The following is a 16,449-nucleotide window of genomic DNA, read 5'->3' on the forward strand; positions in this document are numbered from 1 at the left end:
TTTCAGTTTTTCTCTGATCTATTGACTGTTCAGCTAATTCCAGGCCTGTGCCAGAAGAGAGCCTGATAATCTCTACAGCCTGATAATCAGGTGTTTCCCAGGGAAATGAAACACTGAGTCAAATCAATTGCCTAAATCAGGCAAAGCAGATACCTGAAGCTGAGAGCACTGTGTTCTAGAGACACTTTTATAGCACTATGCTTCTGCTTCATTCTGCATCTTCCTGTATTTTCTTTAGTTCAATAAAATACAAAGAAAGAGCTTGTTTATATCCTCATGTAGAATGGGTACAGCTTTCTGAAATCTCAAAAAAGTTTTGTGGGACAGAATAATTTCAGATTAAGTGTAATCATAATAAACACCCCGATCCATATTTCGTTATTGGTTTTTGTTTAATGCTGTTATCATTTGACTCTCTGAAATGTGTGGGACATGCATTGCTTGTTGCCTAAGGTTGGTTTGTATTACAATTTGTGTCAGTTGCCAGAGGATACTTACTCAGGAAGAAGAGAAAAGAACTAACTGAGACAAGAAACAAAGCAGCAATAACAATTCAGTCTTACTACAGGGGATATAAGGAGAGGAAGATCTTCAAAAGGAGGAGGTAGTGTTATTCTGTCTCTCTTATGTCACTCAAATGTGTCAGTTTTCAGTAACTACACTGCTGAAGAACAGCGATGTAAGCTAAAAGTGAAGCAAATTAGGATTATTCTATATATGTCTGCAGAGGTAATGTACATTTATGTGGAGGTTTTTAATGTCAGTAGCCAATTTTCTTATATTTTTAAGCCCAGGGAATAAAGGCATATTTAGGGGAAAGATCAACAATATCGTGCTTACCTGTAATGTTAACGTAATCTGTAGATGAGTCTCTTTTTGGAACTAGCTCATCATAAAAAATGCTCAGACAAAAGTGAGAAATAGGCGTCTGCAAGGAACTGTTCTTCTCATTTTAAGTCACTGAGATAAGCATAGGTGATGACAGCGGGAACCCAGATGTCTTGCTCAGATCAAACAGCTAGAAGTCAGGTGAGGTGAATCACATTCTAAATACCCCTGCAATATCATTGTGGTCCCAATCTCTGAAATGGAGCTAGTAGCACTTTGCTTATCACCATTGTTTTTTAAGTGATAGCATTTAAATAGGTGGAGACTAGTCCAGAGAGCTGGAAAACAGCTGTGAAAGAGTCCAGATTCTTTCAGAGGGAAGGAACAGGGTGGCAGATTTGAGATTTAAAGAGAGTTTAGGAAATGTTAGGTCTTTTAAATTTGACCTGGATCTACTCCCAGGATCATTCTTTTTGCATTCCTAGTGAGACTTGAGGCACTTTTCTTTCATGAATACATTTAGGATTGTGTGTATTTATACATATTTGAAGTGCTAAAAAGTTTCTGCCTTATGTTTTTATTAACATTTAAATTAATTCTTTACTGTTTTATCAGGCCTCATGCAGCCTAGGTTGTCCCCCTAGCAATTTTCTGTGAAGAGTTTAACAAGGATGTCCCTTTTCACTTTAAGAAATAATCATCAGAAAGACAGAGATTAGTTTGCTGCCTTTAATTCCAGCTATATGCACTAAATCTTTCCCAGGTTGCAATGTACCAAATTGCCATTTAGTACACAAACACCACCAAAGATAGTTGTAAAGTTGTCACTATCCTTCATCTCCTTCAGCTATAATTTTTGCCCAAAACTCTATTTCATTCAGGGAATCACTTAGAAAGAAACAAACTGAAAATGTAGCATCCATTACTGAAAAGGAAAAGGATGAAGAACTTCAAGATAATGAGGAAAGTCCAGCCAGAGTGAAGAGTACCCTTCCTAAAACAGAAGAAGAAGCAGTTGTCATTGTTCAGAGCCATTACAGAGGCTACAAAGTCCGTAAAAAAATAAAGGAACAGCATGAAAAAATAGCAGAGGAAGAATTATCTGCTGTGGAATTCCTTGAAGCACAACTGCAGCCGGCTCAAAATGATACACTGGAAGAAGCAGCAAACGAGGAGACTCAAGATGAAGCTGATGCCGTTACTAACAGCAAGTGCTCTGGGTGCAGTGACACAGGGAATATCCAGGAGCAACAGAAAACATCTACTGAAGGAGAGGGAGCTTCTGTGAAGCAGAACCCTGCAGTAAAACATGTTGGTAAAGGTGAAGAACGGGCCTTTTTGGACGAGTTGTCCAGCAAATCTACTGTCAAAATCGCAGTTAAACCTAGTCCCCAGCAAGAGCAAAATAATCAAGATAAGCTCAGTGCAGATGGGCAAAATCAAGAATCAGCTGTGGTCCAGCCCAGGACTGACAGGGATATGGAAAGAAGCCATCTGAAACATGAAGCACTGATGCCTACAGGATGTAAAGGAATTACAAGAAAAGAGTCACTAAGAGGCTCACGGAAGCAAGTTGAGGCAGAAAAACAAGGTTCAGAAGACAAAGAGAAGGCAGCAGTGGTTATTCAGAGCAGTTACCGGGGTTACAGAAGGAGGGGACAACTCAGAAAAGAAGGGAAACTACCTTGCAAAAGTCAAGAGAAAACTACAAAGGAGCCAACAGAAGCAGTACATGTTCAAAAAAATGATCCCCAAACAGCAGAAGATAGGAAAAGCACCAGTAAGGAGACTGAAGACACTAAGACATCAAAGGGAGACTCAGAGAAAGATGCTTGTGATTTGGCAGCTTTTTCGCGGCAGGTAAGAAGCTCATAAGCTATGTATGTTGAGCATAATGCTCTGAGAAATAACAGAATGGCAAAGTTATTTTACTGGCACCAAGGTTTTAGTCTCTAAACTAAGACTGAGATTTAGTAATGAGTGTTCTATAAAAATGCATATTTTGGGCTGCAACAGAAAATACCCTTTTCAGGAAGAAGGGAAAGACAAAGTTAGAGCACTGGCAAAAAATTATGTTAGTTTTAACCTGGTTTAGGCTAAATGCAGAAGCTTTGCCTTTGTTTGTTGAAATGTGCGTTTACCAGGCAAGGACCTTAATTCAGTAAACTTGTGAAAAGTCTCTGTAAATGAAACTAAAGGTGGCTGTGTCAATGTCAGGGACTCACACATGTGCAGAGAAGTATGCCTACAGCTGTAGAAGCTATTTTGCATTAGCAAGGCACCATCCGCTCACATCTGTGAACCACTATGAAGTAGCTGCAGGACTGGGCTGCAGTGTGGAGTTTCTTACATGTCTTTTTTTACTTCATCTTTTTTTCTTTCTTTTTTAAGGGGTATGGGAGTTAAATGTTGTAGGGGTCTACACCGCAGTAGGCAGAGCAATGCCTTTTAAATTCATTCTCTAGTCCACTATTTTACTTTTGATTACCTTGGAACATGTGTACTTATATATATAATAATGTAAAATCCTGTGTTATATTTTTCAGATATCAAAATTATCCGAAGACTACTTAGCATTGCAGCAAAAATTGAATGAAATGATATTGTCACATCAGCTGAAACCTGTGAAGCTGTCCAAAGATAAGCAACCTAATGGCCGACTTTCTTCTCATGTTTGTCAGTCAGGTAATGTTGAACCTTACTGTTAGCAGCATTTTCATTTGTAAACAGGACTGTCAAGAATTGACTCCTAGTCATGTTTTTAAAGGCCAGGGAACTAGTAGATGAGTTAGCTCTGGCTTCTAATATAACTCAGGCTGTACATTTTTGTACTATGCCCTGTATCAGTACATGTCTGGAACATAGTTTCCAGCGAAATATCCAAGCCTGGTAAGGATTTGCATATTTACCATTTTTTGTGGTATTTTGTTTCAGTGCTTCTTAAGATTGGTGAATGAATCATTGTGAAGCCTAGGCATAGAATCTCTAGCAATACTTTCATTTGGTAAAAATTCCACATTGGCTCTTTTTCACTCATATGTTGCTCAACTGTGTGTGCTATTGGTAAGGCATGGGACTATGTTTTAAAAACAAAATATTTTTTTAGATACTATGTCAAACAATTTACCAAAGTTTGTCACACATATGCTGAGTAAATTTTAGCTATCCACAAATACAACTGAGGCTATTAGAACTTGTAACTTCTACCCATATTGGTGCGTATGTCCTTAAAACTACAAGTAAAGTTTTATTAATAATTGGCGCCTATTTAACTCACGCACTTAAGAGGACATTACCTCTGAAGGTACACTCCGAAGTTATTTATATTCCAGTTAACGTGGTCAGTGGGGATTCCCAAAATGCAAGCATGCTTGGAGCCGGTTTGGTGGCAGTGGGGAGGAGTACTGGGAGAATAAAGGTGGAAAACACAGGATTCAGAGCATGCAGATCATTAAGACCTGTGCCCCACGGGGAGATCCACAAAGAGCTGACTGAGCTGCTCAAGCCTCTTCAGTTGGAATAGATGTAACAGGATTACCTCAGCTTGTGTCTTGGGCTGCAGATGTGGAGGAAGATGAGGGCAAACGTTGCAGATCACTGGGTAGGTCTCCATTTCTGCAGGGACCTTGTGCCAGCCCATGCCACTGCACTGCCTCTGGGGAAGATCTCTGCTTGCCTCTGCACAGCTGGGGTCATATCCAGGACTGCCCCTTGCTGCCCAGAGCTAATTGTACTATTGTCGTGGTTTAACCCCAGCCAGCAACTAGGCACAATGCAGCCGCTCGCTCACTTCCCCCCACCCAGTGGGATGGGAGAGAAAATCAAGAAGAAAAAGTAAAACTCGTGGTTTGAGATAAAGACAGGTTAATAGGACAGAAATGAAGAAAGTGATTATGATGTTAATAATAATAAAAGAATTGGACTATACAAAACAAGTGATGCACAATGCAATTGCTGACCACTCCCCAACCAATACCCAGTTAGTCCCCAAGCAGCGATCCGCCGCCCAAGCCAACGCCCCCAGTTTATATACTGGGCATGACATCACATGGTATGGAATACCCCTTTGGCCAGTTTGGGTCAGCTGCCCTGGCTGTGTCCCCTCCCAACTTCTCGTGTCCCTCCAGCCTTCTTGCTGGCTAGGCATCAGAAGCTGAAAAATCCTTCACTTTAGACTAAACATTACTTGGCAACAACTGAAAACATCAGTGTGTTATCCACATTATTCTCATACTGAACCCAAAACATAACACTATACCAGCTACTAGAAAGAAAATTAACTCTATCCCAGCCAAAACCAGGACAGCTCTTTTCACTATAACATTGTGGATTCAGTTTCATGTATGCCAATACTAATTTCTGTTCCCATGGCTTCATTGAAGAGATCCTAGAAGTACTTCAGCCCTGCTTTGCAGTCCTCTCAAATGGGCAAGCTGGTGAAATGAGGGCTTGCTGTTTAGCAAAGCTAAACCTCTAAGTGTAAACTGGCTGCTGATAGATAATCTATGTAGTTCAGCATGTTTCCAAGACCAAAGTCTGCAAGAGAAAAGAAATGTGAAATGGAAGACTAAGTGCAATGATCTTTCATTAAAGACAGAGCAATGTTTGTGATTGTCATTAATGGGTTTGTACGGAGTGCTCTATTAAATATTGCTGGTTTTTTACAAGGTAAACTTGAGGAATTAAAAATGCATGCTTTGGAAAATAACTCTTGGTTCTTAGACATTTTCCTACAGAAACTAGAGAAGATAGGTAGAGGGAAAAGGAATAAAAAAATCCCTGGTTTATCAGTTAAAGATCTCATTACTTACACAAGTGAACCAGGTGAAAATGTACCAGTATTTCCATGACGTGCAAAATGGAGCAAAGTCTACCCTTCACATTGCTATATATTTAAGTAGCTCTACAGGAAGCAAAAGGTTGCCAGGGTTTCTCACCTGTGCGTGCAACCCTGCTTAAAGTGGTGACCGGTCAGCCACTTCCCTTCATCTCTGAATATGTCCCACTGCTTTAAAACTCTGTGGTGTCATAATACAGCAGTTTTCCAGTGGTAAGGTGTGTGGAAATATTGTGTTGTATCATTCTGAACACTGAAAAAAAGTCATACATTTTTTTGAACCAAAATGCTTTTTAAGACAACACTGAAACAGTTGTTGAGTTGCACAAGAGACTAGGTCTTTGGCCTCATTTTAATAAATAAAAGGAAATAAATTTTTTTTACCAGGTAATGTTGGGTGGGCTTAACAAAAGGACGATTTATTTTCTCTATGTTTTCTCCTGACAAATGTCTGTATGTGTGATGTGGCAGCACTTAGCTCTTTTGTGCATCGGGCAAAATCTGTAAGAAAATTCTGATGAATTACAAGCCTCCCCTTTTCTTCTCTTTATCTTATGCATGCAAAAATTGAATGTTTTCTATTTTGACTAATTGTCTTTTACAAAAAATGTCAGCAATAGCAATCATAACCTTAAAACAGTAGGAAGCATCAAAAAGAGAATCCTGAATGCTCATATTCATATAGATTAAAACATACTTTTCAGTCAAGACATGCTCATTTCAAGATAGCTCCTGCAGAATTTTAACAAAATTTTTTTTCAAAATATATATGGTGGACACATGCTTTTAGTTTTGATTAAATTGCTGCAAGTTGGCATGTAGACAAGGTGCGTACAGGGCTCAGAAGGAGTTACCCTTTCCAAAGCTGAATGCATTTAAAATTAAATAATGGGTGCTATTTTACTAAGAGGCAATGACTGAACTCGCTATAGAGAAATGTGTCACTAAAGCACAGGCCAGCTAAAGTTGTCCTACCAGCCCTTAAACACTGTAAAGCATGAGTTGGCCCCTTCTATCTCAAACCAAACTAGCCCCTCCAGCCTATTTACTGCTGTCCAGCTAGTCACTTACTAAATGCTCTGCTGCAGTAAGTCAAACCACCCCAAAACCAGTCCTCCTCCAGTTCTTGACAGAACTCTTGTTCCCAGTCTTTCTGTAGCAAATTTTCCCTTGATACAAGAGGCAGTATTATACTTTGAGCTGGGTCTGGCTTCTTGGCCCTTCTTGCCCAGCTGGTCTGAGCTGAGCAGCCATAGTTTGTGTTTGCTGTGTTCTCTTGTTGACCCAAGTACCTCGTACAATGTGTGTGGCTACTCATGATAAATTTAATGAAGGTGACTTTTGCTAGACATTGAACTTTAAAAAAGCACAAAGGACGGCCAGCTGGGTTCTGGTTAGGTGCTATGTTCTGCCAGCCTTCCCAGCCATGATGTGAAGTTTCACTCTCTTCAACACAGTGGGTCTGACAGTGGACACCAGGCTCAGCCGCTCACCTAGGGTATGGAGCGATGGCAGCAGGGACCTGAGCCGTGATTCTCACATTCCCACGGCCATATTTATAACTTCTGACCAGTCCACTTGAAAGACCTGTCTTGGTGTGGAATGTGAACTTTCTTTTTCTACATTTGAACATAATTCACACGACAAGAAAACTGTTTCTGTTCCAGCTATGACCAATGCACAGGATACTGAAGTAAGCGAATACACTGCAGTAATTCCCTAGCTTGCCTCTGAGCCGGTTGGAGCCTAAACATTACAGAACTCAGTCACAAAGCTGCATTGTCTTAAGTAAATGTTTATTACAGCAAACATGATCTAACTAGATGTAGAGAATATTTAAGTAAAAATATGCCTGTGTGCAGATCATTTAGGTTGTGCTGTCTACAACACAGAAGTTATCAGCATTCTGGATATCGTACTTTCTTCCTGTATGCGATATAGTAAGATAACTACATAAAACAAAGACTTGAGGTAATGTACTGCAGATTATCATGCTAAAGTGAAGCAGGTAGTCGTGGTGAATGATCCACTGGCTATTAAACAGGGAGCAGCCTTCCTGTCTTCTTGCCTACATTATGTGTTACAGTACAATTTATATACACACATTTACTGAAAGACATGCTTTTACTGCAGGCTTCCCTCTAGGGCTGCCTTTGCTGTCCTACCCTTATGAAGGCAAGGATTGTTGAGCTTTAGCTGTTCTTTAAATCATGTAGTATTTACCTATTTGTAATTACTTTGGTCATTTACATTTATTTACGCTTCTTCCTCAGCTTCACTAGTTTTATATGTCTTTTTACATCTATAACACATGAATTGTATTTTATAGCTCTGTGCCAGATAGGAATACCTGTCCGCCTTCATCTGTGGGTAGGTGGCCATTGTTCAGTTTGAGAACTTACCAGCTCCCCTGATAAAATATTTTATTACGTTGCTACCCACAGAAGGGAAGGAACTGTGGGACAGCTGGATGGCATACTGTGACAAATGTTCAGATTTTTAAAACTGTTTATTTTAATAAAAATGCAAAGCCTGCAGTTTAAAGAACATATGAGCAAAAAGGTTAAATGAATCTTAAATCCACAAGGTTAAGTTGTTCTTAAGTGAATTTATTTGTATTTATAAAAATGCATAAAGTAAGCTGCACAAGGTTGCTGGAATAAACAGTATTCCTGTGGCTTGAATTTCTGAGTAGGTTATATTTGCTTGCTAAATGCTTTCAGCTAAACTTAATGGCTGCATCCCAGAACTGCACCTTTGGACTGCTAGTGACGCTTGGGTTACTGTGGTGTCAGAATAGATGCACAAATGGCCACTGTCAAGTTTTTTGAGGTCAAAGCCTGAAGTGAGGGGAATTTGATCATTATGGGAGCAAATTTTTTTCTTTTTTCTCCAGATGAATAATGGTGCCCATCCTTCTAAGTATTAAATGACAGTTCAAGTACAAAATCTCAGGAAGAGAATTTTCTATATTTAGAATGAAATTCACATGGTATGAGGAACTCCGGTGCAGCTGAGGACCTTTCCAGCTACACGAAGCAGTGAGACAGGCAGGGTTTTCATCCAGGATTCCTCCTGCTGTAGGCTGCCGCAGCACTATTTATGGGGGTTTCATGGGCAGCCTTTGCAAGGAAAAGGGAGCCTGTGTAGCAGTGGGTGAGGAGAGCAGTATTCACTGGCCAGTCTTTCTTCTTTGCAAGCGAGTGGCCAGCCAGGGAGCACTGAGGTGTTGACTACCCTGGAGAAAAGCAGGCTAGTCAAGTGCCTCTGCTCTCTGGTTGTTCTCAGCCACTGGAGTGGCCCTTTGGACATGATGCAGGCCAAGGACGTACAAGATCTGGTTTGGGCGTTGGTCAGATCCATGGCAGAGCATAAGATTTGGGAGGTCACGGAAGCAGAGTACAGCCCATTTTCCTTGACCATCCTCTCTTAAATAGCAATAATCCCAGGTCACCAGACTCTCAGAAATGAGAGCATTAGTGTCAGTCAGAGACTGAAACTGCTTCCCTCAGTGGGGCTGGTGGGACTTAGGCATGAGAGATCAAACACTCAGCTCCTGTTGGATGCAGTCGGGGAGTTCTCGATCTCTCGCAGTTCCTAGTCCTAGGTCTGTGCCAGAATAATCCCTCTGTTTTTTCCAGATTTCTAAGAATTTGCACCCATCAACCATAATTTCCAAATCTGACTGTGGTAAACATCCCATGAATAAACAATACCTAAGAATTACTAACCAGAGCAGTGTTTTTCTATGTGCAAATCCCAAACTTGAGTCATTACATCCTCACACTGTGTATAATTAGGACAGTAAAAAGGTACGCACGTAAATGTTGTAAGCAGTAATAGCTGTTCACTTCTCATCCTGGAATTCCGGTTGCATTTTTCTGATTACTTCCAAGCCCCTCTACAAAATCCATACAATTACTGCTCTTACTCTTGTTTTTCTTCATGCTTTATTCTGAGCCTGACTTTATACTTCTGTCCTTGTAAGATGTGGAACAGTGCTGAATCAAACATGTAACATTTCACTTAAATGACCTGAAGACGGGTTTATCTGTTTCTCCAGGTGGTCTAATAAATAGAGACCTTTCATCACTTAGATGCTTATCACAGCTGTAATCACACTATTTCTCCAGTCTTCAGTATAAGATCTGTTGTAAGTCATACGTTAATTTACATTAGCATCCATGGATGTTGATTCCTCGAGATTGTTGTCTTCCAAGCTTATCATTGTATGTCAGAATGTGCAGACAGTTCAACCTAAAGGGCTGTTGATACCGACTCATCTTTATTCAAGTATTTCTTGTTTGTTTCTTGAAACTTGAATGTTTCAAGCACAGTTTCCATAGTTTGTGGTGGTGTTCAGGATACACATACATTAAATGAGCTGGTCCTAAATTTCCTTGTCCCTTTTCTTGGTTTTTTCAGTGTATTTGGAGCTTTCAGTGAGGGCTGAGTATGAAAGTATTAATACCTTGTAACTAAACACCATAGAGTCAGAGTGCGTGTGTAACTTGGGTAGGAACCTTTGAGGTAAACGAGCTAGCTGAGATACTGATAGGAATAAGGACTTTTCCTTAGATTTGCTAGACCTTCTTTAATGTTACCTGGCAGCCACGCTGTTCACATGCCTTCGCTGACCCTTAACTCTGTAATTCTTTCATTCTCCTGGAGAATGACCTTAACTTTTATTAAACTTTCCATCATCACTTGATCAAATGCATGTTTTGACAGTCTGCTTCAGGTTTGCGCAGGAGAGAGATCTAACTTCCTGGCCATGGGTTACAGCATGGCTGACATTCGCTGTTGAGGTTCAAAAGCAAAGCATCCAGGTCACGAGAGCAAAACCTCTTGACTGATTGAGTACTGACTGCATGCAATTAGGCAGTTTGAGGAAAATCCTTCTCCCTTTCAACTTGTTCAACCTGTCTTCCTCTTGGTAAAACCTTTAAAAAGGAACGGCTGTGTAGCATCAATTGTTTTTGTTTCCAGTTTTTCCTACGCGTTGCTTCTAAGGCATGTGAATGTGTCACGGCACTGACAGCACCCATTCAGGTAGATAGGACCGCAGGGCATGGGCTGGCTGCAGAGCTGGGAGCCTCAGCACAGTCCTTAAGTCCAGCACCTTGGCTGTGCTAACGACTAAGTGGGACATAACCTTAAGCAAGTCTCGGTGTGTCTTGCCTTCTGCATCTCATTTACCCTGCTAGTAGATTAAGGGTGATAGTGCCAACCTGACATTTCCAAAGTGCTTTGACAGCTACTGTTGTGAATGGTTTTCATATCAATGTGCATTATTTAAATGTTTGTTAAATAGAAAGCATCAGTTTTCCTTTTACACATAAAGCACAAAGCCAGGTCTTGCTACAGTTACTTGAAGTCTTAAACTAGGCTATAGGTTATTTTACTACGGAGAGACTGGGCTTCAATAAAAACCTTTTCTTTGTAATGGACTCTAGAAGCAACATAATTGGCTTATTAATAAGTGAATGATTTTACTCCTTCTTTCTGCTTCATTGCCTACTGCAGAAAGATATAGGCCATCTGGAAAACAAGCGCATCAAACTCACCATTTATCAGGCTTGGGTATTTAATTTGCCTTCCACCTTTAACTCTACTAAGTAAATGGTTTCTGGAATTATCAGCAACTAATAAAAAAGCAAATTTTACTTTGTGCAGTGAGTTATCCAATACAAGCAACTAACACATCAGCTTTATTTCAGTAGCAGTGAACATACAAATCTAAGTGCAGAAGGAAATCACAGGTTCACTTTCTGGTGAAACAAATCAAGCTGAACCCATCAAACTATTTTTTACTTACTGTGTAATTTGGAGACAGAACTGAGAATTGCATTTTCAGCCCTCTATGTAATTTTCAAAAGGAACGATGGAGGTCCAAGCTTAGAAGGCTGCCTGTCCCAACATGGTATTTTTATTCTCTCAGTTCTTTTGCATAGCTTATACATATGTACAATGCACGAGCTGACATGAAAAGCTATTTTTTACAGAAACCCTTATCAAATTATGTTTTCTGAATGTAAGAGGAGTCTTCTTTGCATAGCACATATGCAAGTAGTATACAAGTAATTTCTGTTGGAATAATTGTAATCTAGAATACGATAGTGCTTTATGTGTTTGACAGTGATGAATTAAATAACGTAACAGCATACATAGTGATGAATTCTGAGGGGACTACAAAAAATCTTTAGGTATTATGAGAGCTTTTTCCCTGTGTTTTTCCTAAAGCCATCAATTTGGCTTCTTTTTTTTTTTCTAGATTTTTCATGCAGTCATGATCTTTGCCACAATTTTTTTAAATGTGCTACAGAGGGGTTAGGTGTTTCTATTCAACTACACTGAATTTTAAGGTTTTTTTTTAAGGTATTGTTTCCAGTTTAGGCTCCTGTTGTGTTTAAAAATAAAATAGGGAAGATATGCCTCTACTCTCTCACAAATGGAAACTCGGATAACTCCAGGTGGCCCATTTGAAATCCAGCAGGGTTACAACAGCCCACATATGAGCACAGTCAGGCCTGCTATACCTATTCAAATCAAAGAATGTAATTTATATTTAATACAGGTTACTGAAATGAATTTATTGCATCTAAATTTCATTGTTTAACATGAATTATCTGTACCCTGGCTTAGAAAAAGACCATTGTTCTTTTAAGTGCAAAATGTTAAAAAGATACTTGTTCATTCATTACATGAGGAGCAGTCTGCATTTCAGATAAGAAACTAAAACAATAAATGTAATCATTATCCAACTACAATTTAAATTAACATTATTCGTTCTGGCTCCTCTGTATATCCATGACCTTTACAAGCCTTTATTTATCACACATAACAAAAAACTTACACAGCTAATTTTGCAGGAGTCAACACTGATGTATTACTGATTGTTTCTCATTTTAAATGATCGTGCTACCTCCTTAATTAAAAAGATGTCTGATGTACATGGGAGAGTTTTTATTTTTATCATGTAAAAGGGTTTCTGATGGTCATTAGAGAACAAAATACATTCTTCCTTCTAAGACTCAGTCACATGTACTTAGCATATCCATATGGAGTTGTGGAGTTAAAGTTGCCTCATGTGAAAGAGGATTACATCAGCAGAACACACTTCAGTAATTCATTGGGGGCTAGATCTTCATTCCACCCTCACACTGTATTAATTTATGAGTAAGGAGATGTTTTTTCTCATGGACTGTCCTCTGAATACTTCTGTGATGGGACAAGGACAATATAAAACCTCACTGGATAATGCAAACTACCTGGATACATGGTTCACCATGCCTAGACCTTGTGCTGTGACTTCATTCATCACCCTGTATGTGTCCCTATGACCCATCTCTATTGTCAGTGTTCTGCTGCCATGCAACCCCCTCCTTCATCATGAAGAAATTGCTGTAGCAAACTTTTCCTATAGCTGAAGCCAAACGTAAGGTGATCATGCTCACCACGCTGTACGTTTGTGGTCCCTCAGCCTGTCAGAGTCAGTTGTGTGGTCTCCAAGAATAAGGCATTGGGAGCCCTGCATTCTATGTTGGCTCTGTGGCAAACAGCCTATGAACCCTTAGCGGCCCTATATTTTAGCACGGTCAGAACTGCATATAGATTTTTAACAAGCAAATAGCCAAGACATTTTTCTAGTTCCCCATGTGCCGGCCAATGTAACCCACAAGTCAGTGCCTAACTCAGAGTTTGGAGACTGCCAGAGGACAGCAGTTCCGTTTTGTGTCAAAATCTTGGTTTTGTTTCCATTAGAATGAAAACATTTTTTGCATGTTTGCAGAAAGCTTTTGTAGAAATAGACCAGAAGTTGAATACACTAAACACTGGATGCAATGGACATGGTCACGCTTTGTTACCCAGTGGTACATGATTCGGCTTGAAACAGAACAGCCTCAGCAGGAGACCTTGGGGAAAAACTACACCATGATTATGTAGAGGACTAATCTCTGAACCAGAGGTCTAATGCTAGTTCCCTCATTCGACACCTTCATGATTGACTCAAGTCTGAAAAGATACCATCCTCACCGCCCAGGTCCCTGTTATGAGTTGGTAGCCTTCCAGTGTCTGTTACCCTTCAGAGCCCTTTTTTGAATGTGGAGAATTAGCCCTTTTCAGAAGGAGAAGCCTGTGCCAGGCAGACTGCTGGGCTGTTCCAACCTGACATTCATTACGTGGCATGTGTCCACGTGGGTAGTCAGGACTCAAATGGATAAACCAGTTCTGCTTTCTGGTCTGGTGATGGAAATGCCCCAAACACTTACTTCCTTGAGTTACAGCAAGCAGTAGAAGTGGCTATGTGGATTTTTTTGCTCTCTTTAGTGAAATGCTCTCCTGTTTTTGTAAAAGCCTCCCACGCTGCAAAGAAATAAGCATTGCTATCTTCTGCTTTTTCACAGTTGCAACCAAAGTAGAAGACTCTCGCCCAATGCAGAGACCTCCAAGGAGACCACGGAAGCCCAAGACATTAAATAATCCAGAAGACTCTACCTACTACACTCTAATACATGTGAGTTTAGCAAGTTTTTGTGGTCTAAAAATGCCAGAAAATTCCTACCTAAACTTTTTTTCTGATTGCCCAATTCCCTATATTAATTTCTAATGCAGCATAAAAGCTGTGCCCTGCTGAAAGGAGGCAGGCCACAAACTTCACATTTCAAACTAGACTTGAAATTGAGGTTCAGAGTTACCCTGATTAGGGACCTAGGTCAGGCCAATTCTTACTTTTGTACCTAAACATATGTACATTCATTATATGCACAAGCAGCATTTGCACTTCAATACCCAAATTAAGTGCCTGGTCTCCGTAGTTTCTTTGTAAGTCATGGGGAGAGAAACAGGTTTGTTTGGAGAGCTATTTTGAGCATCTAAATTAGTGCTCAATCTTGCAGAGGGAGCAAATATTAAAATAGGCTGTATTAGTATGCACACTGTAACTTCCTTTACAAATGTGTCAGATTGTGATTATGAAGGAATTGGCAAATACCAACAGCTCAGGAGACTAATGGATTTGAGTGTCTCTATATATAACCTTTGGTCCAAGTTCAGCTGCCAAGGGCTGCTTTCCACTATTGACTTCAGTGCCCTTAAATATAGAAAAAAAGGCAAGAAAGTAAGCAGAAAGAGAGAAAATGTAAAAGCAGCTCAGAAAGCAGTTCCAACAAAAAAGCAATTAAACTCATTTGCTTGTGGTGCCTGTATCTTAGTGACCTATTTTAACAGCCACTGAGAGCCCAGCTAATAAACTAACCGTAGCAATTGCTTCTCCTTTCAACAGAAGGTGTCACCAGGACCTTTAGGGAGAGTTGTGTCTGGCATACCAAAAAAGACAAATATGGCTATGTTTTATTATGGGGGCTTTGAAATAACACAGCTTTGGAACAGTGATATTCTGAAAAGAAAGTCTATTTAAAAAAATAAATTGGCATGTAAGAATAAGATTTGTTTTGTGAAAGCAAGATTGGTGAGATAAAGGACTGAAATGAAAGGCATGACACTGAATTCTGTATTAGGAAATTTCTGAGGAGAAGGGTAATTCTGAAGCAAATGCATATTTAGAAAGCTGAGACTATACAGTCAGGAACATAGTATTTTCTGAAAGTTAATTTGTTACATGACCAGCTCCATATCAGAAAACAGCCATCACATCAGTGGAAACAAAACCTGCAGTAATGCCAGGGAATTTTGAAACTAATTTTTAGCAGCAGTTTTTCAAGGTATTAATCAATATTACCTTCAATTAGTTGTATTTTTCAAGAAGGTGTGAAAAAGAGAAGCCTGTCTTCCTGACATTAAGTTCACTGGTAAGGGAAAGGTTCGGCATAAATATCTATACACTGAAGCTTAGAAAGGAGGCCTACTAGTTCTTAAATCCTTAGACCTCGGGTAAGTCATTGAGCTCTAACTTGAGATACTTGACGGTAGTCAGCTTTCCCAGCTATTATGGATTTTCCACCTTACTAAAAACCTCTGTGGCCTGTGGGTATTCGCAGATGATTATCAAGCCCAGATCACCTGAAAGTGAAGGCACACAATGAGAGCCTTTTTTAAAAAATTGTCTCTATCTTCTGCAAAAACAGGTATTTCTCTCTATTAATTAAGACACCTTCCATTCTCACTCTTCTCCTTGCATATCAAATGAGCTAAAGGAGTACAAGGTATAAATGAAACCTGGCAATAGCCCATTGTTCATACAAGGCACTAAAAGTTTATTTTGGGGTATATTTCTTTAAATCAGCCTACCATTTTGCAATTACATGTCTTGTCCATTTGCCTGCACGCTGAAGTCCATCAGGACTTCTGAGAATCAGTGACTTTAGAGTCACTAATTCTAGTAAGTTTTCACTCGTTTGCAGGAAACACAATTAAGACCAAAATTAAGACCATCTGCACTTAAAAACACTGCTCTTGAAGTGTGATGCATTAGATGCTGCAGCATAGCATTGTTTTGGCTGTAGGGACAGAAATCTATTAGAGATAAGAAATTATTCCCATTCCCTCTGAATCTTTTCTCCTCTGCATTTTTAGATGTCTTGTATCCTAAAGGTGCTTTTGCCACCTCATATACTGCTTTTTAAATGGGGCCTTTGTCCATTTTATTTTACTAAAACCTGTGACAAGACTGCATTAATGAGAATAGGATTATGCCTGCTCCCACTGAGTTGCCTGTATTCATGGAAAATCTCATAGCATCACAGCACATTTGGCTCAGTGAGGTAGTGTTGTCAACTTCATTAAAACAACTGTAGATATTTGAAAGTTTTAGATCTCCTTTT

The 16,449-nt window shown here is 39.7% G+C and overlaps 1 protein-coding gene across 8 annotated transcripts in view; it reads left to right on the forward strand.

Moving 5' to 3' along the window:
- MYO3A (myosin IIIA) overlaps nucleotides 1–16,449 on the forward strand; it is a 146,014-nt gene that overhangs the window by 124,076 nt on the left and 5,489 nt on the right. For all 8 annotated transcript variants that reach the window (XM_049798246.1, XM_049798245.1, XM_049798242.1 and 5 more), the window contains 4 exons: nucleotides 481–604; nucleotides 1,710–2,688; nucleotides 3,375–3,513; nucleotides 14,074–14,183. In XM_049798246.1, coding sequence (XP_049654203.1) covers nucleotides 481–604; nucleotides 1,710–2,688; nucleotides 3,375–3,513; nucleotides 14,074–14,183 — 1,352 coding nt within the window. The remainder of the gene's footprint in view (nucleotides 1–480; nucleotides 605–1,709; nucleotides 2,689–3,374; nucleotides 3,514–14,073; nucleotides 14,184–16,449) is intronic.

The sequence above is a fragment of the Accipiter gentilis genome, chromosome 4, assembly GCF_929443795.1.
Source record: "Accipiter gentilis chromosome 4, bAccGen1.1, whole genome shotgun sequence".
Taxonomy (NCBI): Eukaryota; Metazoa; Chordata; class Aves; order Accipitriformes; family Accipitridae; genus Astur; species Astur gentilis.